This window comes from Enoplosus armatus, chromosome 21 (assembly GCF_043641665.1).
Source record: "Enoplosus armatus isolate fEnoArm2 chromosome 21, fEnoArm2.hap1, whole genome shotgun sequence".
Taxonomy (NCBI): Eukaryota; Metazoa; Chordata; class Actinopteri; order Centrarchiformes; family Enoplosidae; genus Enoplosus; species Enoplosus armatus.
The window spans coordinates 16,862,153-16,889,178 of NC_092200.1; the positions used below are offsets into that span (position 1 = coordinate 16,862,153).

At 43.4% G+C, this 27,026-nt stretch overlaps 2 protein-coding genes across 3 annotated transcripts in view; one reads left to right on the forward strand and one right to left on the reverse strand.

The window, feature by feature from the left end:
* Nucleotides 1-2,930, reverse strand: part of mpp7a (MAGUK p55 scaffold protein 7a) — a 123,585-nt gene extending 120,655 nt beyond the window's left edge. The window contains exon 1 of the mRNA XM_070927967.1: nucleotides 2,843-2,930. The gene's annotated coding sequence lies outside the window, so the exon portion shown is untranslated. The remainder of the gene's footprint in view (nucleotides 1-2,842) is intronic.
* Nucleotides 2,931-5,743: 2,813 nt separating this feature from the next.
* On the forward strand, nucleotides 5,744-20,528 carry waca (WW domain containing adaptor with coiled-coil a). 2 transcript variants are annotated; one of them, XM_070928188.1, is made up of 13 exons: nucleotides 5,744-5,894; nucleotides 6,090-6,120; nucleotides 6,981-7,173; nucleotides 13,042-13,133; nucleotides 13,520-13,635; nucleotides 13,763-13,878; nucleotides 16,394-16,648; nucleotides 18,013-18,135; nucleotides 18,397-18,548; nucleotides 18,880-19,004; nucleotides 19,853-20,048; nucleotides 20,178-20,305; nucleotides 20,421-20,528. In XM_070928188.1, the coding sequence occupies exons 1-13, from the start codon at nucleotides 5,854-5,856 to the stop codon at nucleotides 20,488-20,490; spliced, it is 1,638 nt and encodes a 545-aa protein (XP_070784289.1). In that variant the 5' UTR covers nucleotides 5,744-5,853; the 3' UTR covers nucleotides 20,491-20,528. The 2 variants fall into 2 exon arrangements, with proteins under 2 accessions (XP_070784289.1, XP_070784290.1); XM_070928189.1 differs by having other exon boundaries at nucleotides 18,400-18,548.
* Nucleotides 20,529-27,026: the final 6,498 nt, after the last annotated feature.

Sequence of the window (27,026 nt, forward strand, 5' to 3'; positions counted from 1 at the left end):
TGAACTGGGGAGCCACTCAACACTTGATGAAGAGAGAACTCGCTACATGCTAATGCCACTGAAACACAGTCACTACTAAGAGAGGACAAAACTATCTGACAACCTCTCTTTACATTCTCTGGCTGCTTTGGTCTTCACCTCAATACCAGAATGACTGCATTCCTGCAGGAACGGAAATTTCAAAATTGTTGTATTCCAGGAATTCACCATCACAACAGAGGAACTATTCAATCTGTGGAGGTGTTTTAGGGAATGGGTGAGAAGACAAGATGATTGAAGTAAAGGACGAGGTTTAAAATGACGACACGTCTCCTGAGACAAGGCAATTTCCTGTCATTCTGCGCGAGCTGATAGTGATCCAAACTAATGCTTGGATTAAGAGTCTTAAACCACTGTATCCTACCCACCCTTAAGCCGCAAGAAAATAGCCTTGCTGCTGACAAGCAGTTATGGAAGCCAAGTCTTGGCTTTGTCCCTGGCCATGAACAGCGCAGTGGACTGCTGACAGGTTTCTCATCAACACAGGCCGGGCTGTTGCAATGACAGGAAGCGTTTGTCTCAATCAGCAGGTTGCTCAAATGAATTCTGGGAGTTGAGCCCTTGCGCGCATAGCATTCTTAGTTCCCACACCCTCCTCCCCCCCCTACCCGGTGACCCTCTATGCCAGGAACAAAACTCTGGGAATGTGAGCTATGCAGCTCTGCAGCTCGGAGACACCTGTCCAGACAACCAAGACAGGGAAAAGCCTCCTACGCTGGGCCTCGTCTGGACCCGCTGCATCTGACCCCACCCTGACCTCGCCTGTCTCCATATACACACACTCCAGCACGGTGGCCACAAAAATCAAGAAGCAAGCGTTTATTTTCATGTCACAGGCACTCACACAGGCCAGGCCAGCCGAGACAACTTCCAGGTGGCAAACAGTGCAGCTCTTACGAACACTTGCCCCTTGTACTTATCCCTTCAAACACTTCATTAAAGAGTCTGTGAGCCCATTTACCACATAAAGCGAGGGCATAATGAAGCCATCACACACTTGTCATGACGCTAAGCTGTTGACCTCATAAACAGTACAAGCCAGAGTAATGAACTGGACTAAAATACTCATTCTCCTGAGTGACTTTCCCTGCCCAGCTGGAATACAAACTTAAAGGCCTCCCACCTTTTTGGAGGCAAGATTTAAAAGAAGAACTAGGCTATTCCCAGTGAGAGCAAGGGGGGTTGGGGGGGGGCTGGCCAAAACTGCAGACAAACCATTGAGGTTTCGGAGTTTACACAGAGAAATGTCGGCTCTCCAGAGATTCCCCTCAGTGGCATTCAAATACAAGGGAAAGAAGGCCATCCTCTTACTCTCTGCCTCTCTCTTTTTGTCCCAGCCAGAGCACAGGAGGACAGGGACGAGGAGACCAACAAAACACAACGTTAATAAATGATGGGACATGATGCAGACATTGTACCTGGCAAGCGAGCAGTGAGGTTTCTAATTAATGACGCTATCCACATTACTAGACACTGATCTGAAAGGAATGTGTTGAAAGCAATATGCTGTGCAACAATGAACGCAGCTCGGCGGTTCCTCGGTTTGAATTTGAACTGTAAGGATGCTCCTCTAACGGTTTAACATCTGAATGAACTTTTTTTTTTTTTTTTCCAGCGCCTAAACACCAAGTGCTGCACTTCTGCTGAATGACGGCCATGTGTGCATTCAAGAAGTATGCAGACTCTGTCCAGGGGAACAAATGACTCAATGGAATGCAAAATGATGGCATTTCCATTTTCAAGAAATCCCTGCTGAAGCCTTGAGTCTCCCTGAATCTTCACCACGCCGAGACACAGATGACTGACTGGCTTTTGCGAGGGTCACCGGGCATTTTCACGTTCAAGTAAAGACGCACAAGGGTCTCACCCACATCACACCCCAGAGCAATAATGGCTATGAAAGAATGGTGCGAGACAACACAGGTGGTGTCCCGCTTCGTGCTAATATACAAACTTAAAAGTATGCAAAAAAACAACAACAAATGGCTGAGTTGGGATGTAATGGAAGCCGGCCAAGTGCTGAGTCTGGCAGTGGGCTTGGCGCCGTCAGCCAGTGACAAGCTCCGTGTCACCACACTTGACTTTGCAGGGCAAACAAGGGCTGTGTATTCCCTCCGGCCATGCTGCACGGCGCACCGCACTTCCTGGAGAGTAGGAACCCCGTGCGTTTAGGGTGTGGGTGCGTGTTTTGGGGAAGTTGAGGGGGTCGTGTCACGAGGGCACTTTGATATAATGGTTCGTATACCTGTTAGCATAGTTTAGCTTTCGTACTTTTACTGTTACTATGACTATAACGGCTTATCGTCGTAATTACATGCGGAAACATCCCACAGGAGCAGATGTCAGGTGAAATTTCATTTAAGCTAATGCCACTATAAAGTCATACGAGTGAAGAATTGCCTTTGTATATGTCTATGTATACATTTGTATGAATGTTTTGTGTATGTAACGTTAGCGTGAAGGGGGGGGGGGGGTACAACTTTCCTTTCATAGTGTAACTGATGCCGAACAAACGTAGCTCGTGTCTTTATTATAATGTACGTAGCTATTAGCAACAACAGAAGCTCGCTGTCGGGTTACTTTAGCCTGAGTGCCACACGAACCAAGTGCAGTGATATCGCGCTGTCATTAGGTGAGTCGGTGGATGATAGCGATACCCTCGGTGTTGCCCATAAAGCCATAGCGACTATTTTCATTTCCAAATTCCCCACTGCAACTGCTTTTTTTTGTTTTGTTTTGTTTTCCTCGGCTTGACAATAGTGAAGAGAAGTTTTCATCTGGATACAATATGTTGGTTACTCACTTTGCATCGGAGGTCGGAGTTGAATGGTTTCTTGCCGGCCACGGCGTACTCCAATGGTTCCTTCGACAACAAAACTTTTCAGTTGTTTTATTTCCCACTTTAGATATCGCGAGGTGTTCCTTTAAAGACCTCCTCAACTCATGCCCGCTCTCTGTGGCTATATCTGCTGAACACAGCCTTTCAAAATGTTACGCCTCGGCTTGTGCCACTGTCCAAGACAGATAAAGTGGTCCGTCAAGGCGCTGATTTGGAAACGGTTTGTTTATTTAGACACAGCGTTAGCGGGCGGCTATGTCACAACGCAAAGCTGTTCAGAGATCTGTGCCGTGCAGGGCTTTCTCCACAGAGGCCGCCCACTCTGTTCGCTCATTGGTCAGTATCCTATTAAGGCGTGCTCAGTGGTTCAGTCTTGTATTTTTATTGGCTTTTGGCATTGTCAATCATCAGCTAATGCCTCCGCCTTAAATTCGCTTCTCCGCCGACTGGAGAAAACAAAACAATCGCACTTAGATAACGTAAATACTTCCGAAATAGTGTTTATAAACATATATAAGTATTTATAAACTGCAATTTACAAAACAAAAATGTTGACAAATGTATTTGCCTTCAGCTAAATCACTACAAGTAAGGCCAGTCATTTTCAACGACAATTACCGGTAGATCTGTCAAAATAATATGATTTATTTATTTTATAACTTTTGAGCCAGACAGCCCCTAATTCCAAACAGAATTTATAATTGCACTTGCACATATGTTGGAGTATTTATCGAGCGTTAGCCTTCTATATATCTGCTCCAAACTTGTAAAATCACTGACTACAAATAATTTATGCCAGATATCTTTTTTGCATTGAGGTGTTTCGATGCACCCATGCATCTAATATAATGTATTGTTTCATCTTGATGTGTTTTTTTAGGTTTTGTCGGCTGTTTTGTCAGTTTTTATGCCCTGGTCCTGAAAGAAACAATATTTCATTTATGCTTTTAATAGTTGGAATAAAGTGAACTTGAACGTGACTATATTTTTAAAGTGGATTTTATCTTATTTAGGAGTGGTCAGGTAATGCAAATGGGTATCACTAGGGTGAGTTTTGGTGCTTTAATACTGTTGATATAAAAGTGGTTTGACACCGCCCCCTACAGGTCATGTTTAGATGGAACGCAACAAGTAGTCAAATACCAGAAAAGGCACTTTGTACAGGATGTTAAGTTTATTCTGCCTAAAGATTGTAATGTATAAATAAATGAATGTGTTAAAATAGCTGATGTTAGACCAGTGTTTATCTAATCAAGTGTGTGTAATCCTACTGACCACTGATCCAGAGAAATCTTACACTTGTGGATTGTTTTTATTAAATAGCAAGCAAAACAAATAATTGGACACCTGAAGACAGACAGCCTCGTACATTATTGTAAGATTGAGCATACAGACTCACAAACAACTGTGTGTGTGTGTGTGTGTGTGTGTGTGTGTGTGTGTGTGTGTGTGTGTCCGTCTGTCTGTCTGTCTGTGTGTGAACAAGTTCCAGAAATGTGCTAACAATAGAGGCACCCCCTTTCGTGCCTCCTTGTCCCCACATTAAAGTGTGTTGTGTGCCAAAACGCTGAACCGCAGCTTCTTTTGTCCACAGCCGGGGATATGATGTGGGATATATTGTCTGAGAACAATGGGGCCCAGCAGCCCTGCTCTGACAGATACTCACTCTGGGCTATCAATACAACCTGGCCAAAGCCACAAAATGTGCAGAGACTGCTCTGCATGCATGTTTCATTTCAAAGGCCTACGTGCAAGATTTCTAAATGATCATTATATGTGTGTATGTATTATATGTTATATTTGTATCTCTCTAGTACAATATAACTGTTGTCTTTAACCACAATGGTGAGTGCAAAACTTTTTTCAGCTAATATTCAAATGTTTAAACACAACCAGGCCTCATTGTTACTTATAATGTGACAATGGGAATTGTGGTCTTACAAATATAACGACAGTTATCATGATATCATTTTGTTGGATGCTATCTTGTTACAAAGTTATCACAGCGAAGCCAGAAATCCCTCGGGAAATATCATGGGAGTATTCGTAGGGATCCATTGTTGTGGTGATTTCTAGATAAAAAACCTTGCCTGCGATGTCAAAGTATAACCACTAGATGTCAGGAGAGAACAAGTCACTGGCTGCTATATGCCTTTATTGGCCTATAAAACTTTATGATGTCTACAGCTCTTGATGGCAAATGGACTGCCTGGATAATTATTCTAATAGTCAAAATGCAATTGTGGATAGAAAATACAATTAATCGACGCAGCAGCACAAATAAGAGGGTTTACAAGTTTTTGAGACTGCACGACTCCAGCCACTGTGTGTCCCGGATGTTGCCATCGGAAGGGGGAGGTGGAGAATGGGGGTTGCAGTCAAGGTTGCCAGCTATGTACAATACCCACATTTGTCAGTCGTATTTGATGGTATTTCTGAAATTCTCAATTTCGTGGACTCACCATTGGCAAAATCACAATCCTGACACCTGAGTCTAGTAGTTTTTGATATTCGATTCCTCCCAAATGTGTGTGTTACAAACACTGTGCGGATTTAGCAAATTTGCTAATATTTTAGTATACGTAGTAGCTGACGGAAATAAGAAGAATATACATATATACCAACAAACAACAGCCCCTCTTGTTGGTTACATGCCATAATATGATTACGTGACACTTTTCCTGGTGCCATTTACTTATAAAGGCCTCCCCATACTGTTGAATGTCTAATATCTGGCAACCCTGCGCGCAGCTCCACTGCTACGTTTTCTCGGCAGATAGCGACACGGCTGTATGTGTCTGAGTGGGAGATGGACTGAGTGAGGGCGCTCTTCCGACCAGTGCTGCCGATAGCATTGAAATACTCACAAGCTAGGTTGAAATAATTGACGATTTCAGGTCGCTGAATCAACAAGAAAAATATAGTACCGTTATCAATCTTTCACATCCCACTCCAAACACACTAACACGGCATTGATGGTAATGTATGCAAGGAAACAACCGAGACTCGGCGATGGGTAAACATCTTTTTAACGTTACTTATTCAGATTTTCCTTTTCCTCGTAGCTACGCTTTGACAATCCGCCATTTTTATTGAAACCAAAATAAGTGTCTGGAAACTTGCACGTTCAGCTGTTGCAGCACTTTCAACTATTTCTCAACGCTGACATTACAAGCTTCATATTCACAGCTGTTTTCTTTTAAATTTGCAGGTGCGACCGAAGAGATTCTCAGCCCTATCAGGTACTTGTTAGCTAACCCTAGCTTGCTAGCACCAAATAAGATTAAAATGGACACTCTAGTTCAGGCTTCTGGCGAGCACAACAGGCCCCAGTCAGTGCGGAAAATAACGTGAAAAAGTAAACGATTTAGTTTGAAATTGCAATCTGAGCGCTGCAAATATTTCCTAACGTAAGTATTGTCAGGTAAAGATAACATAGGCTGAATGTATTCGTCGAATTCAGCTGTTTTGGAAAAGGTACAGGCGAGTTTTATTGCAGCTCAAAGCTAATGTTAGCCTGTTACTGTTAGCTAGCTTGCTAGCCAGTCCGATTAGGGCCTGACCGCAATCTGTCATTTTAAGGATATAGCTAGCTAAGCTTTCGAAACATCAAAGTGCTCTAAATATATATTGTAAACCAATATATTAACAATTAAATTCAAAATATATTGAATAAGCAACAACGGAGGCTAACACTAGTTTGTCTGATAAAATGGTCTGTTTACTTCGTCATTATCAGAAATTATTAACCTGTCAGTATATATAAATACATTGTTGCCAAGTGGGAAACTAGTACACAGCCATAGCTAATATGTCCACTTAGTAATGTTGCACTAGAAAGAATTGACAGAGATAAATCTGCTGCTATCAAATCATAAATAATTAGCTGCACGAATGGAGATCTGCTCTGCAAGTTAATTCCTGAAATATTAAAACTTTGATACACAAGTATTATGTCATTGTAGTACGTTGAACAGCCAAACATGGTGTTTAACAAGAGGGTAACACTGGTTTGAGAGACCTCCTGACGATGATGGAGGCATGAAATCATTGTAGGCGCTAGATACTAGATTGTAGTGAGGTGTTTGATTTGTGTCTACAGACTCTCAAATACTCGTCCAAGAGCCATCCAGGAGGGGACCACAGACATGAAAAGATGCGAGACTCCTCAGATGTCACTCCTCCCTGCAAAATGCTCAGGAGGTCTGACAGCCCTGACAACAAACACATCGACAGCACAGGGCACAGCAGAGCAAAGGCTGTCCACACACACCGGGCCAGAGACAGGGATGGAGGTGAGACCCAGTGGTTTTTAGAATAAAATGGGTGTAATGTTGTCATGTAAGCCAGAAAAAAGGGGCGGGGGGGTGGGGGGTAACAACAGAGAGCTTTTACACTGAAACTCTACAGCTGTGTAAATTATTTATTTTACCCTCCGACATAAGTATAGCCAGCTGTATGCTTAGTTTGGATCAAACACGCAGAAAATAGATACACTGTTGAACTTCAGTAGCAACCAAAACCAAACTTCTATTAAATCAAGAAGCATCTCATTTTTACCAGTTGAATAAAGCTCAGCTGTCAGCAGTAGGTTGAGCAGTAATTGTGGTTTCTGTAATAGTAACCACAAACCTAGATGTTTTGTGAAGGTATTTGAATTCTAATGCAGTGCCCCACACAATGCCCAAGCATTCAGGTGTTTATCTTGTGAGGGAATATCTTGTGAGGAGGGAATACGTCTTTTTAAATCGTTTTAGGGTTTATATCAGAATTTGTTCAGTAGCCAACCAAAAAATGTCACTGACATTCTGTCAGTGACATTTTTTTTAAGGTTTGAAAAGTGGATTTTCAGTGATTTTCCAGTGGAAACTCATATGGTTGGCAGTTTTAAATGTTGTGTGTAGTTTTGCAGTATTATTCTTCAGTGTTCTTTCCAAGATGATATAAACATAAGGAAAGAAAACATTCCTCTATTTCTCAAAACTTGATTGACAGTCAAGCTGTTTGATCCATGCATGCAGTATAATTTTGGTGTATGAGAAAGTATTTTTGCGATGTAGGGCATAATCTTAGTTAAACATCAGAGTACTGCGTTGAATTTGCAATCATAATATTTTGTGTAGCTGTTTTTTTCCCAAAGTGACTAATGTTGAACTGCAGCAGTCACTGCTCTGTGTGCAACATCTCTGTCTGCAGACGAGACTACAAAACAACTAGGATGTGCAGTATTACTGGGTTTCCCTCACTAACACAGAGGCCCCGTAGAGATGTTGCCAATGGGGTGGGTTACTTTGTAGATGAGTAGTTGAAAATATGACCCAGAGGAACACAAGTAAAGTAACTGGAATTTGTGTACATTTGAGTCAAGAGACACAGTGTTGCATTTTATTTTGAGATATATGACATTGAACTTGTGTCAAAGGCTTCAGACACTGGCTGTTAAAAAACAATACCAAAGAGCGAGCTTTCATCATTTCAACAGTCTTCTGCTATCAGGTAAAGGGTATTATTCTATTCTAGTATTAGATTTAATACTAGAATAGAATGGTGTATATAATAGAATCATGACTATCTGTAATGTGAAAAGTGTTTGTTGTGTTAAAGAACCCACAGATAATTATCGCCCAACTCTGCAGTCCCTCTCAGCTGGACAGAGCGTTTTTTGCATCTTCGGTGTTTCCTATAGGATCTTTTCAGGGGGGAAGGGTTTTGTTGTATCTAGGTGTTGGTCTCTAATTTGTTAATGCTAAGTACTAACATGTCAATAATCATAACTATTAATGCGTAACAATGAGTTCAGCATTTCAAAGTTTACTGTAGCATGTCCCACCCCATCCAGGCTGCGATTGGTCGGTTAACAAAAAGTGACAACGATAAGCGCGCTGACTTTATGAAAAGTTGAACTTGTTTCAACAAAAGGCACCTGATCAAGCTACATAGCCAGACAAACCCTGCTTATCTCATGGCTATGTTTTCTGTCTTAAGTCTTCTGCTACAAAACCTTGACTAACAGTTGAAGTGCTATTGAGGATGTTGAGGAGGATGTGGGCTGCTGCATTATCCAAAGTGGGCCGGCAACGCATCTCTTGTCTCGTTCGTTTTTGTATGATGGGCTGCTCAGGCGGCCCACGGAGCGACTGGCCCGGCTGTGCCCTGCCCTGTTTGTCACACTGCCTGAGGAGAAAATGCTGTATTCGCGCTGTTGTTTATTTGGTTGTCATGACTCCGCGAGTGATTGACGTCCTTGTCGCTGTTCCAGTTGCTCCTCATCATCAAAGAGAGCAGATGACCGTTCACTTGAGTTCAGTTGGGCCAACTGCTCCGCAGAGTCGTGTAATTGCAACTTGGTGACATTTCATTCATGAGCATTTAGCAGCTAAAGACCCGGCTAATCATTCTTAGGATAATAGCTCTTAACTGAGTCTTTCTAGTTGTAGCCGTTGAGAACAGTAGTCTGAATGTGCTGATCCAGGGAGCGAGATGATGAGCGAGATGTGAATTCCTAAATTGTTGTATTGGCGCTGGGAAATAGGACAGGTGCGTATTCTGACCCGCATAAAGATGACACCAGTGCAGACATACGTCGAAAACAATAACTGTGGGTCTTTTGACGCATATCATGCGCTACCAGTGTGTGCTGCCTATAAGAGCTCTGTTTACCGTTCAATTCTGTGGGATTTAAAATAAGAAAAAAAAGACAAATTAAAAGCTGTTGGGAAAGTTGAACCATGTAAGCTCATTAATCGCTCTGTAATTTCAGCTACAGGTGAGAGGTCTATATAGGTTGTTGGCTTCCTTCAAATAGCTGATTTTTAATTGTAGGCTGGGGAGTGTGTAGTCAATTATAAACCATATCTTGTAATTAAAATACCATCTGTGTAGTGGTGATGTTAAAATACTCATTGTGCCACAGAGGGCTTTGAAAGGGTGATTGGTGATTTATTTACAACTAGTCCTGTCTGGTTGACGGCGTGAGAACAGTTGAGTTGAATTGCAAGATTTAACTGCAGTTTTTTTGTGTTTGTAGTCTGATCAGAATGATTCCTTTTAGTAAAGCAATTTTGAATATGTTTCAGGGTTTCCCGTAGTAGTTTATAGTGTAGGAGCCCTACCACGGTTGAAATGCAGAGCACCTCTGCTTACATCAGAAGGAATTACTACATTTTTCAATTCATATATTTAAATCAGTCATCTAGTAACTACATTGATATGGTGGGTTCTGGTTAAGGTCAGAAACTAATGAATCTCTTATGATTTATGTCATCTCTTAGCAAAGAGCAATGTAGAAAATATTGAGGTAACGGCCTCTCGTATTTAGCTGGCCCTGACTGTTGTTTTTGCCGGTCCCATACTCTGCCCATTTCAGCTCTATATTTTGTATTCTGGGACTCCACTAGAGTAGCTTTGCATGATTCAGTTATGTAGTTATGCCCTTTCTGCAGCCCCTCAGTTCCCCCTCTGTCTGAAACAAGCCGTTTTAGACAAACTGAACAACCTCCAAAAACTTAGTCCTGAGCAGAGCGCTCCGATACCTCAGACAGACTGAGCGAGTGGATGAGCGTCCCTGTATTTCGTTGGTGTGCTGTGCCTGGAGCAGATGACCTGCCGGAGGCGTGGCTTTCACAGTATTTGTACAGCACCTAGACCTGCTTTATAATCAAACAAGACATGGAGATCTCACTTTCTACAATATGGGACCGTTAAACATGACAAACTTCACCGATCCGCTGTAGCCAATAGAAGTTAATTCCATACAGGCTAAAATGAGACTTTTGGCTGCTGTCAGGTTGATGTGCTCTCTGTAAGCTGGCATCTGTACTCAGCCGAGGATTGGTTCTGAGTGATGACGCATCACTCTTAAAATCCACAATGTGATTGCGAGAGGAGTTCAACAACACCAATAGAGTGGTGACTCTTGTCTCGAGAGATTGCCTAGCTAATCGCATCACATCAGTTTCAGGAGAATCTTCCAGTTAAACTTTAATGCATATCATGTCGATACTTAATGCACTGTACACTAACTTCATAGTTTTATATTGGGCTCTACAGTCAGTTGAGCAGTGACCGCCTCCTCAAACCAATTTCCTTGGGGGAACCCTGTGTTGGATAGCAGAGAGTCTGTTCAAATCACATCCGCAACTGATCCACAATAACAAAGTTCATTTTCATTTTTTTTTTGTGTCGCATGTTTATGCACACTGACATCAACCATTGAAACTGCTGGCTGCTGTTAGTCTTCGGTGCACTGTGGTTCACTTGCAGGTCACTCACTTACTGCACTGTGTGGTTGCAGTGTTTAAATGGAGCATAATAATGTTTTTGACAACTGGCATACACTGAGCAAAACATCCAGATCAGGAATCGGATCGGGCTTTATATAATTGATAACAGTCCTTAAAAAACTGCCCGAATTGTTCTGAGTTCTGATGTAAAAGATTGCCTCAGAACAACCCTTGTTATTTAATTCCCTGTCATTAAATGCAGGTGTGAGAGCCTGTAGGTGTCACGGAGGGAGTCAACACCCATTTATGTGCCACCCTAGCATACCCTGTTTCGGGACCATGAATTAAATGCATGTCCTTGGTGTTAAAGCTGTTAAACTAGCAGATGAAAATAACAAAGGTCAATAGGATCCAAAGGACAAAGAGCAGTATGGACTAGTATTAAAACAAAATTGTCAAACGCTTATTTTTTCTATGATAGCTGTCAGCTTTCATCTGTTGTATGCTGTATTTTTTATTGGCCAGCTACAGGTAAAATGCTCTATTATATGCCACAGTTTACAAACTGAAGCATGTATATTAGACTAATGGACATGCCACAGAGTGTTGCCGATCCTGTATGTGTACAGATTGCCATAGACCGCTCCGTATGGCCACAAGGACAGTGGTGCTCAGTGCATTCTTCCTCTGCTTCTGCCCTGTCACCAGAGGCCTTTATTTCAAGGGTGCCTTCCCTGCCATGGTCTGCCTCACTGATGTATATTTACACGCCCAAAGCTATTTAAAAAATGTTACAAATGTCAAAATATCCTGAAGTGCTTACACTTGTAGCATTGGGCAGAACTGAGAAGATAGGACGAGCAAATGCAGGTTCAGTCCTGCCATCTGATTGCTGCACTTGTTCTATTACCTGTTGTTGTGGTGTTGGCGGTGTGTTCAGATCTGAAGCTTACTGGGACAGACGTTTTTAAACTTGGGACGCTTTGTGAGGCAAACGGAAATGCTGTTACATTAATGAACTTGATGGTTTAGCTAAAGTTAAGGCCGACATATTACACTGCAGAGGTTTCCGTTTCAAAAAGAAGAGAGGAGTGATGACTTCACTTTGAATTTCTGAGAGAATCCTATAAGAACATGGTGAAATCTTTGATCGTCACTCCAAAACAGTGGTCCTGAATCTCATTGTGAGCCTCTACAGATAGCCGATTTAGAGCTTTTGGGTCTCAAAACAGCTTGCGTCAAAACTATGACAGTTTAGTACCAAAATCCCATAATGTGACTGCTGCTACTACAAACCAACAAATTAGGATAAGGAATAAAATGAACCAGAATGCACTTGGCAGGCAAGCATAATGATACTAGCTAAAAGACATAATTATCTCAAACTCACTGCAGAGGCAGTATTCCATGTTGCCCTTTTATCCCTGGCCACGACTGGCTTCACAGTCTCCTCCTCTTCCTCTGCTGAGGTTTTTCGATGTGCCAGTGCTATGACCAAAGCTTTTTTTTTTTTTTTTTTTATTGTTTTGCTTGAGTTGACACTGCTCAAAATTGGTATTGTACAGTCTGCCATAGTTTGTAACCAAGACTTTATTGGCCTCATTTTGCACATTGTGACATGCAATAAACTTGCAATCTGGTTGTTATCGCACAATCAATATGCACCATTAGAAGGTTTTGCATTACTGTAAATTTTGGACGACAGTATTATTTGTTGTCTTGGCACTTGACACAACAGGAATATTTATTGTTACTGAGCATTTTTCTTCTCTTTCCTCCTTTCTCACTTTCTTTCAGTGAGGATAGGTGGCCTTGGGCTGGTGTGTGTGTTTTGTTTTGTAGTTCTCAGCCAGGCTTTTTATAGTTATGTCTTGGTACGGTATTGTTATTGGCTGTTTTAATGAAGCTGTCTTTCCCTGTTCTTGTGTTTTGTCGTTGCAGGGACCAGTTATTCTCCACAAGAAAATTCTCACAACCACAGTTCCCTTCACAGCTCCAACTCACATTCTAACCCCAGCAAGACCTCAGACACAGTAAGTGTTGCCTCTGCCTTTTTTTGCCTTTAGCTATGCGTTTGCCTTACAATATTAACCTAAACAACATAATGAAAGTGACACATTATAATGTGATAGAAGCACTGGATTACAAAAGCTGTTTCACTTTGGTTACCTTAACAATGTTGAGCTGTCTCTGAAATAAGCCGTCCCTTCCACTTAGAAAGTGTGAAAACAGCCCAGCTATAGCTATCTGTCATCCCCAATATCTCTTGCACATTTCAGATTACATTACAAGCTCTTGCATCAGATCCCCCCCCCATCTCTCTCTCTCTCTCTCTCACACACACACACACACACACACACACACTTGGTTTCTGTCTGGCTGGCCTTGTGTTCCTAAATATTTGCTCTTTTCTTCTCAGCCTTATGAACCTGGTGACGACTGGTCAGAGCACATCAGCTCATCTGGAAAGAAATACTATTACAACTGCAGGACAGAGGTGTCCCAGTGGGAGAAGCCCAAAGAATGGCTGGAGAGGTAGCTATAATCCCTTTCCCCCAAACCACTTGGTTGCACACACTTTTTATTTTTAGTCGGTGTGACATGAAAGTTGGATACATGGCTAATATCTGTTTGCATGCGTACTTGTATCTGTGTTTCACAGAGAACAGAGGCAAAAAGAGGCAACAAAGACTGCGGTTGTCAACAGTTTCCCCAAAGACAGGGACTACAGAAGGGAGGCCATGCAAGCATCGGCAGCCCCTGGCTTTACTGGAGCTAGTAAGTGTCACATACACTATTACAACACACATTATCCTCACCAGCCTGCGATGACTGACGTTGATGAATTACATGTCTACATTTTGTTGCTTGGCTGGCCCAAAATATCAATGACTGTTTGCCACCTCTACCTGAAAGTCTTCAGCTGAAGCATTGTTGTTATTGGTTAGTCAATGATGACTGTTGTTGAGCTGACCTTTTTGGCTGATGAATGCTAAGGAACTGCTTACCAAAAGACTGAGACTACGAATGGCTCAACCGTACATGCTGATGTGGCTCTAAGCAATGTTCTGTGGCTGTGCACTAAAAGGAATCCAGTGGTCCAACTGATTGAACCACGTTGGACCAAATCCATTACAGTCTTGGCAAGTTAGTGTTGACAGTCGAAAGATAAAGTGATTGTGTGTGAGATGGTGGATTATTCTAATCAATTTTCTGCCGATCAAATCACTGCCTGTTGTTCTAATCAAGATAATTTCGTACATTTGTTTGTGGTTAGAATCAGGAGCATTGATCACATGTGTGAGCTGGAGAAGCAGTAATAAAAACAGTCTGAAAACAGCAAGCCAACAGTAAAATATGTGGTATGAGTTGACAGTTGTATTATAATCCAGTTCATGAGGTTTCCATGCGAAGCCACAGCTCAGCTGAAGTTCATCTCACTACTATGAAGTTCACTCACCTCCAGCTCTCTCTGCAGAGTTCTTGTTGCCCATGGCCCTTCATTCACAATTCATCCAAATTCAGCATTTGTCCTCAGTTTCTTTGTATCAAAACAGAAACGGACATCCATCAAAAACCGTTTGCCTCGCTAATGTATGATGCAGTTTGCAAGGAAAAGGCAGTCACATGAGAAATTCAGTTTTTACGCAACATTGTGGGGGATGCCTGGCAAACGCAATTCTAATTGTAGTCTGCATGTCATCCAAAGTGTTGTCCTCTGCGTTTACTTGTTTAGTATGTGCTTCTATCTGGCTGAAAAAATCAGTGTATCTGGGTGGAAGTAGCTGTCGTGTGTTAGGTGTCTGGTCTTTGTATGTTTCAACAATCTTATGGTCTGTGACGTATGTGCCAAACAGAACGTACTGAGCATTGCATCACAGTAATCACCTAAAATTAAAGATTCCCTCAGGTACAGCTGTCTTCTGTTGTTGTGATAAGAAAATCACCCAAGACTGCTAAAAGGCAATTCCAGGAGAAATGTTGCAGAATAGTTTCTACTCCGTGGCACTCCTCTATTAAGCGTCTTCTAAGTTACTCAAGCTACCATTGAATAGGTGTCATTTATCATGAATAACCTGTTCCTGAATACCTATTAACCACTCTCAAAACACAGCAAATGTGTGGGAATGTTTAGATGATTGCCTGACACAATTGCGTTCATGAATAAACGCTGCTGAAAGTTTGATACATACAAAGACACAAACCATCACAAAGTTTGGTGTTCCTGCCTCACTCATTTATTTGCGATGACCTCCCATCACCACAGCAATCAGCTGTCCGTATCATTCATTCACTTGTTACTATTTCCCAGCAGTCGTCACTCCAAAGTCACTGTCACAGCTGTTCATTTGTTGTGGAAAGCTAATGTTAATGTGTAATTAGCTACTACTGATAGCAACACAAGACTTGCTGCACCTATTTGTAATAAATTCTTGATTATGTGAAGGTAGGGCAGGTTTTTATGTAGGCTTGGCAAACCTCAAACTTTAGCATGTAGACAGTTTTATAAGGACACATGGAGGGCAGCTTGCCCATGGCATCAGCTCTGATCACAGCTGATCATAGCAGCTCAGCTCTGTTTTGTAAGGTAGCTGCACACATTACCCAGAAATCCTACAGCCGCAACTGTGTGTTGAATGTATTGGACAAGGTGAACAGGCTCATTTCTGTCCTCGGGTCTGGATGTTGTAACAAAACAAGCTTGTTTTCGTGTATGGACTGTATTCCCTACGCTTGGTCCTGTTCTTGTTCAGCCAAATACAACAAACATAGGAGCTCTTCTTCTTTCTGTCAGGAGGTCACCATCATTTTTTCATCAGATTTCTAGTGCCCATTTGTGGAATGATCGCTGTCACAACCTTCCTGCAGTATGATCAAGTCTTTAGTCTTGTGACAGAATTTCATGTGGGATCATAAACCTTTGAAGATGCTTCTTGGTTAGCCTGAAGTTCCAAGTATTCTGAAATATTGGATGTATTTTGCTTTGGGTATGCCGAAAGAATGCATAACAAGGCTGGCATATTCTTGGACAAGCCCATTTTTAAATTTTACAAACATCTTACAGGGATTTGGATGGGAAACCGCTGTCAGTCTGAAGGCAGCCTAAGAGTGTGATTGCAGTCCATAATGGAGTTGATGTTTGCGTGAGACTGTTAGCCACTTTCCTAGGCCGGTATAGATTAAATTAATATACATATTATCAACAAGGAAGTGCATTATCATTTGGAGAAAATGGATTTGTGAGGCAGCCCCTGTTGATGACATTACCTCCTCCTTTCTACTGTCTTCGCAGAGTCAGCCCAGGTGGAGAAGCCTGCAGCGACCCATGCCACCCAGTCCCAGTCATCATCCTCAGGATCGGGGAGCTTGAACCCCTCATCGGGGCCCCCTGGATCATCTGCCTCCACGGTGCCCGTATCCCCAGTCCTGCAGTCCCCTGCCCCTCCACTACTCCAGGACCCCACCCTGCTTCGCCAGCTTCTCCCAGCACTTCAGACTGCCCTGCAGCTCAACAATGCCAGCGTGGACATGGCGAAAATCAACGAAGGTAAGAAAAATGCAGATGATGCATTCAGCTAGCTGCAGTGACTGTGTTTGATGAGCGCTTGACACAGAAATCATATGCTGTACTGCTGTCGCCTTCTGATCTGACTGCTCAGTGTCAGAGGCTTTGACATTATATGATAATCTTTCCTGTTGGTCTGAGCACAGTGTTGAGTCCTATCTAACTTCCCCATAGTACTATGGTGTTATAATGTTTATCATTTTTAGCATACTGGCGGCTTCAGGCCGCTGTTTTCTGTGAGCTCCTTCAACTTGCCAGCCATGTGAGTGTCTAGCCTAACAGTCGGTGTTGTGCCAATTCTGAGTGGAAAACTTGGCTGACATTGTAGGGGGTCACCTCATGCATCCTTACGGTCTGAGTCTTGATTACATGATCCATCCGAAGGAGCGTACACATACATACACCTCTGCACCCGGTGTGGTTGGGAGAGAAGCTAGAGAATCAGGCTCAACTATGATCGTGATGATGTGTTGTTGGACAGTATTAATGACTTTTTAGCACTTTTATCATTTAGCAATTCTTCGTTGAGACACATTTCTGAGTGGGTGTTTTCTTATTTAAGCTATCTTAGGGCCTGAGGGCCAGCGTTTTGTCAATTGTTGCCAATGAGGAGAGAGCGTATGCAGGCGCTTGCGGCCACCTAGAGAAAAGGCAGTGCACCCGGCGTCTTTTTTCAGAGCGCTGCGCCTTTTTTGTGCAGCCACTCCGAGTTGAAAATCAGAGACGGAGACAGAAAAGCCCATTTGTAGGTGCAGATCGGTCGGAAACTGACTGTTGCTGGTGAGTGTGAGCGCTTTTATCCCCCTACACGTTGTTAGCTGGTTGTTAGCTGTGTAGTAACCTCCTTAACTTGTGTTAAGATATTCTCATAGAAACAAAACCGATGTACAGCGTTTTTTTTCTGTCACCCCAGCGTTCCACCTGCCAGAAAAAAAACCTTATGTGGACACAGGCCCTAACTTTTCACTGCCGAGGTTTAAACTGTAGTTTAGAATTAGACAGCGGACATAGCTGCATGCAGTTTGTCCAACAGGTGTGTGTGTATAGGCTCAGTGCTCTGCTGCTGTTGCCGGTATTTGTACACACATAATCATTGGTAAAGATGACTTCATCATAACAACTCCTTTTTTTTTTTTAACCATCCAAGTATTGTGGAAACATGCATGTCCAGTTTGTTTTTACTGTAGCCTGTTCAAGCTCAATGATGTTCTTATTGGACTTATTTATATAGCCACACATTACTGACTTTGACTGCCAAATTCACTGTGATGCAGTGCAGAGACCATGCTAGTAGCAGGACTTAATATATCAGGGGCTAACAGTGTGTTATGTTTGCCTCCCTCTAGTTCTCACAGCTGCTGTCACACAAGCTTCATTACAGTCGATGCTCCATAAGATCCTCACTGCTGGACCATCAGCTTTTAATATCACTACTATCCTCTCTCAAGCTGCTCAACTCTCCAACCAAGGTAAATGAAGTTGGTTATGTGTGTTGTGTGACTACTTTGGCTCGTGAAAAGAGAGAGTCCCTTCTGTGTTTCCTGTACGTTTCCTGTACGTTTCCTGTGATTTTTAAATAGTTCCGATCAAGGTGATAGCATCAGCTAACAGAAAATCAATTTCCTGATCATTTCACCGATAATCTATTTTGGTTTTCTTATTGGGTATTAAATGCAGTAGGTTTTATTGATCCCTTACAATGTCTATATTTTTGTTTGTGTACCTCCTAGCAGCTCAGCAATCGAACCAGTCACCCATGTCGTTAACATCAGACGCCTCATCGCCCAGGTCTTATGTTTCGCCAAGGATCAGCACACCACAGACCAACGCTGGCCCTCTTAAACCCCTCCTCAGCACGCAGACGGCCATCTCACAGCCAAAAGTAAGACACAAGAAATTCAGTGTGTTCAAAGTTTGTGCTGGATGAAATTTGGGACATTTCCCTGGGATTCCCAGTTGGATTAAATGAAGCAAATGTAAGAGAAAAGAATCATTCGGCATCTCAACCAGACTCTTGATATAAAATGAGAGGTTCATACTCTCTGGGAAGTATACCTAATCTCTCACTTGTATTTTAAGTGATGCATATTGTTGAGGAATGAGCGAGGCTCTGACGAGTGGCTGGACAAAATATGCTGTTAATATCCGTTAGTTTCTCGATCCCACGAGGAAGATTTGTTTTAATGTTGTGTTTCCGCTGTGCTGTATTTTAGGTGAGCACGCCATCAGCGAAGCAGGCATCTCATCCCCAGCCCACATCCCAGCAGCCCCTCTCCAGCGATAAGCAACACTGTCACGATGTCACCACAGCATCCCCGCGCACCCTCCAGCGCCAAGGGTAGGTACAACCACACAACTCGCTGAAGTTCAAGAAGAAGAAGTGGCATGAGAATTGAGGGGGTTGAGGGCGGTTTGCTAAACATGGGTCTTCATTGTTTGTGGGTCCTGAGATGGCCAAATCTGATACCATGGAATATATTTATTGTTGATTGTATAAGGTTTGCTGGGTTAGCTCAGTGCTGAATTATTCTTTGACCAGTCCGTGCAAGATCTCTTCCATCATTGTTTAAAGTAGACATGACATGAATCTGCGGAAATGCTGTTTCTGCCAAAATGCGGGGCGGCCCATTCACCTCAGCTCGTGAATGATCCGTGTTTTACCTCCACACAAGAAGTGAAGATGACTGTAGACAATCTTCATTGTGTAGTGTTGTGGCACCACCTGCTGGTCATCGATTGAACAAGGAGTGGCGGTTTCATTCGCGTCTCTTCATTCATTTTTGTGTAACAGTTTCCAAAAGGGAGCCAGTCTGTGGTCAGTTTTATCAGCCCTGTTCATTACTGCAAGCTAACACTTTTTGATCTGTGCGTAGGTTTTGGTAAAAGCAGACACACACCTGTTTACATAAATCTTTAATCACAGAAGGAAGGCTGATTTTAGTGTCAGCGTCAGTAATTTGATCAGAAGTTTGGCCAGAGAAGAACTCTGAGCTGCTGTATTCAGAGCCTTGATCAAATAGTTCTCGTCTTGCAGTTTCCTATTAACAGAGACCTGTATTGTAGTGGCTGTGTTGAAACTGTTGGAAGAGAGGAAGTTGGGTTCTTGACATTGCTGCTGAGAACAAGCCTCTTCTTCAACATAATGTCTCAGCGCTTACATGCTTCTTCAACCTGTGTTGACTGCAGCAGTCAGAGGAGTCCCTCCCCGGGTCCCAACCATGTCGCCTCCTGCAGCAGCAACGCCCCCAACTCTGCCTCCGCTCCCCCCGCCGCCTCAGCCGCCCGGCCCTGCTGCTCCTTCACCCCCACCCTCGCCGCCCACTTCAATGAGAATCTCATCAAACACGTGCAGGGTTGGCCTGCCGAGCACGCAGAGAAACAGGTATGCACCATCAACATGTCACCATCATTTCTATTGGTTGGTCATTTTGGCTGATTCTGGTTATTCATGGCAACACTCTTTCTTTTTTTTTTCTTTCTTTTTTTTTAATCTGACAAACAAATGATGAAGGCATCAAGACTACGTGAAGAGGCTCACACCATGGGGAGCATCTGTATGTCTGAGAACTGCACCGAGCTGAAAAACCTGCGCTCCTTGGTCAGAGTCTGTGAAATACAAGCGACATTGCGTGAGCAGAGGTGAGACTACATGCCAACAGATGCACGCTCCTAGACTAAAAATGTCAAGTAAACCCTGACCCAAGAACAAAAACAAATAAGTTTTGTTTTTTGTTTTGTTTTGTCGTCCCCACAGGATACTGTTTCTGAGACAGCAAATCAAAGAACTTGAAAAGTTGAAGAATCAGAATTCTTTCATGGTCTGAGAACTTCTGGTTGCAAGTTGAAGCGGGGCGTAGGTGGGGAGGGTGGTGGGGGAAAGGGGCGGGGGAAGACCCATTGCACATAGTTGGAAGCTGGAGGGAGAGCAGTTCAGTTCCTCTTGAGCCCAGTCTTAATACACACAGGAGCTGCAGTTGGTTGGGCTTTGGACCGTTTGGGCTGGGAAGAGCCAAGAGGGGGAAACATGAAGAGCTGTTGCGGGGGAGGGCGGGGGCGGTTTACAAGACTCGGTTTTGTAAAAAAAAAAACCCACAGCGGAAAAAAATGTAGATTTCTTGTAGATGTTATTATCTATGTTGTAAATATGTTTTGTAGATTGAAGCCATGGAAAGCCATGCCTATCAAAGCTTTTGACATCCAAACTAATCAACGCCTAGGCGGCTACATTCATTAGCTAGCCTTTCCTTCATGTTAACTCATCTGCAGACTTAAAGCTTCATTCTGTCAATTCATAGATCATTGAACCACGGAGCGGGCGTGACCTGCATGTAAACAGGAGGAGGATGTTTGAAGCCATTTATTTACACAGCATAAAGCATAACATACTGGTGTCCATGTAGTCCCCCCACCCCCCCACCCCCTCCAAATATTGGTGAACTCTAGATTCTCTTCCTGTGCCCTCTCTGGGTGAACTGTAACCTCTACTCAGGCGCGGTAAACATCCCCCCCTCTCTCTCTGCAGGTCTACCATACCTGCTCACAAGGGTTCAGTGATCTATTTGCAGCTTCTGGCGGCCCTGCATGTCCCAGTCTGAAAAAAAAAAAAAAGCGGAAAAAAAAAACAGTGCCTGGTGGTGTGGTGGAGTGAGTGATTTAGAAAAAGAAAAAAAAATGTAAGAGACGTGATGGCGTGCTGCTTTGGACCATTCCCACTACCCTCCCCTGGCCTCAGCCCTGCCCTGCCACACCCTCTCCTGAGACATCAACACTTCACACCCTCCTTGTAGTTTTTTTTTTTGTTTTGTTTTTCTCTGAGTTTTTGTTCTTCTTAACCCCACCCCTCCTCCCCCTCTCCTGGTTCATTCCTGTTGTACAGTAGCTAACATACAGCGGAGTTTTAAGAAGAGGACGCAGAATAAAAAAGGTTTTATTTATAAGAGTCGTAGCGATGAGCAGTAAATCCCAATGACACCCGCGCATTTTCATTTGCACCCGGTTTAGGGGGGCGGCATCACGGCTACAAGCGGGTCAGAGGTGGACGTGTGCGGATCGCCTCTTTGTGTCAGAGCAGGGCAACAAGAGGTCACAAGGTCAAATGTGAAATGTATGTATTGTAATAAACATGTTCAACTAAAGCAAGCACTGGTTATTTTATTGGAGCATCAGGTTTGGTTCACATGCTAGTGCCTTGTCGAAAGTCTTAAGTCTCACAGCCTCGTCTCACCTGCGGAGCCCCACGTTTTCTTTCTTCCCGTTTTTGACCAACACGAAAAGGATCTTCAACGAGCGTGTCATGCACGTCCCATCCCTCTCTTTATTTGTTTGTCCCCCACTGTTGAAGACCAGGGTCCTAAGCTGCAAAGGCCTGTTTTTTTTTTTTGCCCCCCCCCCCCCCCCCCCATACTATCTATTGAGTCTATAACTGAACACCACACATTCAGTAAAGGTGACCACATCATTGCTTTGTATATTGTTTCCTGAAGTATATTGACAAATGAAATAAAATATGCCTCTCCAGGGCCATGTTGTTCTTGGGTTTTTGATGGTCCCTTTTAGCTTTCACTTCCTGTCTTGTTTGGATGGTCTTAAACGGCGATTAGCGGTATGTCGTTTAGCAGGTTTGTTTCGGTCCCAAAAGGGATGCAGAGCAGGTGATGATCAATAACATATTTGATTTCAAAGTAAGGATTGGCTGCAAGATTTTCATAGGTCTTCCACAGCTATTGAGTGAACTCTCCTGCCCCCTGCTGGAGCTCTTGTTTCTCGCCCTGCAGACGGGGGGCTCGGACCACCTCTGTTTAGAACACTAGTGTTCTCACATCGAAGACTAGTGTGGTTCATCTTCCTGGTATGCGCTGCGCTAGTCTCACTTTTATTTTGGCTGTCAGAGCATCAAGACATGTTGGACATGACCGTGCACACTGAGACTCTCAGAGATGACATGGTTGGTTGGTATGCGAGTAGCTTTCTGTTGGTCTTATCTTAAAGTGGACTGGAAAGAAGGCCTTTAATCTCTAAATACATTTGCTTGAATTTCCAGCCACTTTTAATTTAAGTACAGGGCTCAGCCGGCAAAACCCAGCACAACACTACACTTTCAGTATTGCTAAATCGAAACATTTACACAAAATGTAAAATCACATGTTCAGTCCAGACAACAGATGCCTCATATTAGCCTCATTGCTAAATACTTAGCATGCAGATCATCAGAAACAATGCAAACTGTGTTTTCAAGCGTCCGTATGTACACATTACCCAGGTAAACGCCATAGCAACACAACTGCTAAAAAGACAAGAATTTCTTTTGATTACCATCGAAACCTTTTTGAGTGTTTGTTGTCGTGTGAACAGGTTTAATAAGATCCACTTTCCAGCACACAGCAGCCCATAGTTTTTTACATGACTGTGTAAACTCACAATTTTTTTTTTATTTACAGTGGTATACAAAGACTTTCAATGACCAAGATCCACAAACCAGTTGGGATTAAATCTATGGGGTTAGTTCGACAGTAATATTTTGAGTCATTATCACTGAAGATTTGTACATTTTTATAGGTGCCTGTGTTATTTTTACACAATTAACAAAATGATGAGTCAGGCTTATAGCTGAGTAAAGGATACCATGCATGTGGGGGGAGGACAGTTTAAATTGTGCCAAACAAAGACGCAAATAACTGCACAGAAAGTCTGCAAAAATTAAGCAAAAATGAGGCTGGACTAGAGCTTCTGCTCTGAATAGATCTATGCTACCTTCAGAGATGAGGGTTGTTATATTTTTCTCTCACTTCTTTAATTATAATTGTTTAATGATTCTTTTTCTGCATCTCTACATGTGTACGTTAGTACAGGAAGGAAAGTCCTCTCATTTTTAAGATACACTACTCACAAAAAGTTAGGGATATTCGGCTTTTGGATGAAATTTCAGAATGCACCTAAAATGCACTATAACCTTTACAGGTGAACTTAATTTGACCTCCTCTAAACTTTTGAATGTACATGTCCAACTGTCCAGTGTTTCAGTACTTATTGCATAACATGCTGTTCTCTAACAAGGTGATTCACCGCCAAAATCACAACAAGTGTCTGATCCATGAATCGACCACTAAATGTTCTGGTTCAATGACAATTTGTATTTAAACAGTCCTCTTCGTCACGCTGTTCACATTTTGACATCATGAGACCAAGACGACACCTAACAATCGATCAACAGTGACTGGCCATTGCGAGGCTTCAAACGGGATGTTCTCAGAGGGAAGTTGCCACTGAGCTTAGAGTTTTCACAGAGTGTCATCAGCAGGTTGCAACAGAGACACAGAGAGAGACTGGTAGAGTCACAGAAAGGCATAGAAGTGAACGTCCTTTGGCCACATCCCATTCTGATGACCGCTTCATTGTGAACAGTGCCCTGCGGAACCAGATGGTGAACGCCACTCAACTCCAGGCACGTTTAAGTGAGAGGTGAGAGGCACCCGAGTGTCACGTCAGACCATTCGAAACCGCTTACATCAGCATGGTCTGCGTGCTAGACGAGCTGCAAGGGTACCTGACCACACCACCAGGGACAGGCGTCGTCGTCTTGCGTGGGCCAGGGAGCATTTGCGCTGGATGAGGAACCAGTGGGCCTCAGTGCTGTTCTCTGATGAGAGTCGATTCACATTGAGCAGAAATGATGGCCGCCAACGCTGTTGGACACGTCAAGGAGAACGCTATGCATCAGCCACTGTTGTCACCAGACGAGCCTTTGGAGGTGGTGGTGTTACAGTCTGGGCAGGTGTGTCTAGTCAACACAGAACTGCCCTACGCCTTGTGAATGGTACTGTGACAAGCCGATACTACCTGAATAACATCATTAATCCAGTCATTGTGCCTCTGCATGAGCAACACAGGCCTGATTTCATCTCCATGGACGACAATGCCCCAGCTCATCGAGGTCGCATCATCAGGGAACGGCTGCTGGAGGCTGGGGTCCCTCAAATGGAGTGGCCCGCACTTTCTCCAGACCTGAATCCCATAGAAAACCAATGGGATCAGCTGAGTCGTCGTGTAGAGGGTCGTAACCCCGCACCCCAGAACCTCAATGACCTGAGGGCAGCCCTTCAAGAAGAGTAAAATGCCATGCCTCAGCAGACAATAAGTCGACTTGTGAACAGCATGAGACGTCGTTGTCAAGCTGTAATTGATGCTCAAGGAAAACATGACAAGTTATTGAGACATTGACATTTTTTGTTGTGGTATACCCACCACTGTTGTTAGCTTTTGTTTCAATAAATTGTTTGAGATGAAGAAATTACCATTGCATGCTTCTACTTAAATGGCCTACTTTCATGATATAATATCACTGTAGCATGAAGTTTTTACATTTTCCATAAATTTCACCCGAAAGTCAAATATCCCTAACTTTTTGTGAGTAGTGTACTTTACTACATGGACCCCAAAATGCGGAATCAGGATGAGGACGGCGCAATGTAGCATCACAGGGGCAGATCCTGATAAGCAAAGGTGCATCTTCCCCTGATGATCAAACGCAGATTATCTGTGAAGTCATCTCTGTGTGCCGATAAGAGAACAGAGTGATACTGAATTCATTCTCGGCATAAAACGAGTGAAAACAAAAAGGGGGGTGCCTCCAGTTTCCTGCCAGTAACCCAATCTGCAACATCAAAGCCGCTGTGAACAGTTTCCCCTGCGCAGCCACAGTATGTATCTACATAACTGCTCTGACGGCAGAGGCTGCTTGCTCCATTATCTTGAGGAAGAAATAAATAAAATAGATCACGGAGGATGGAGACAGTCTGCCCGTCTCTGATTCTTCAGAGATCCTTGATATGGCTCACATCAAAGAGGGGAGAGGAAGCTGGGAGGTGTCGGAGGAAGTGTGTCTGCCCTGGTGTGTGTGTGTGTGTCGGTGTGTAACACGGAGACGGCCAGCTTGAGGTTTAGATCTTCAAAGTGGGAGTATTTGTGTGAAATAAGGTCATTTTGGCCAGTTAGGACTCCTCCGAAGGGCTGGTTTAGAGCTGTTGCTTGTGTTTGAAGGTTAAATTTAAAATCCAGACATGCTCAGTAGTCTCAGTTAGACTTGACCTCCACACACCCCCCCCCCCCCCCACACACACACACACACACACACACCCCACCCCCCCTACCATCTCAGCAGCAGCCTAGCCATCGTTGCCCCAGCAGCAGGGGCTTTGCTTAACAAAAGCCCCCCTACTGTCTGTACCAGGTCACACCTATAAGTGTCTCCTAATGTGTGAAAGCAGACACAACCCGTGGGGTGTAACTGCGCCCTTAAAGGCCACTTACATGAAGAAACCCTGCCACCCCCCCCCCCCCCCCCCCCCCCCCGTGCTGAAAGCTTGTTGACGCTCATCCTCTCAGCATGAAAAGACACACGGTTTTGTTTCCTTACTGTTGGCCTTTCAAACATCATCCTTCCCCGTCTGGTAGTTGGGAGCAGGTATCAACCACGTGTCACGGTTTTTCTGGAGATTGTCATGTTTCGTCTTCTAAAGTCAGAAAAAAGGGGGGCCTTCCACTGATGTTATACATCAAGGTCAGTTTACTTGTTGCGAGGCCTGCTGTGGCTTTCAAACACCCCTTTAATGTTCGTTAGTGGGCCTGTCTGAAGGTCACAGAAGAATTGCATCGGCTGACCTATTTCCACAGTCCCAGAGCCAAAGAGCAGTCTGAGATTAAGCTATTTTGTACAAATAAAAAAAGCTCATACCAGTTTTGACCACCAGATGGTGATGTTTGTCTATCCACCATATTCAACCAAACAAAATCAAAATCAAAGTGTCAAATGTCTTAAATATCTTAATGCACTGATAATAGGAGCCGCGGTCATATCCAACTGAACATTATGCCATGGGGGTGGGGGGTGCTTTAAGACAGACAGTTACACCCAGTGTCACAGAAAATGATGAAGACCAAAGGTCTCCCCCAGAAAACTAGTATTATTTCTGTTGACTTCCACCCTCCCCACGCAGCTCTCAGTGTAGTCAGTCGCGGACTGGCGCCTCTGTGGAATTGCAGATAATTACGGTAATTGCAGTGAGCAGTTTTCTGTGTTCCCTGAAGCAGTCTCCTCATCCTGTTGTCTGTTGGCCGCAGTTACGGCCTGTAGAGGCTTCCCTTTACACCTAAGACTCCCTGCATTATGAGTTTACTGTAAAAACATTAAACATTTAAAAACAACATAAAAATTTTTTTTGAAAACGTGCAAAATATAGTTGTAGGGTCACTAACATTTATTTTTTGTATTTTTTTGGGACCTCCAAGAAGACAAAAAAAAGAAGCAGTTGTCTGTGCGGTGTGTGTGTGTGTGTGTGTATGTGTCGTCTCGGTGGCGCCATGT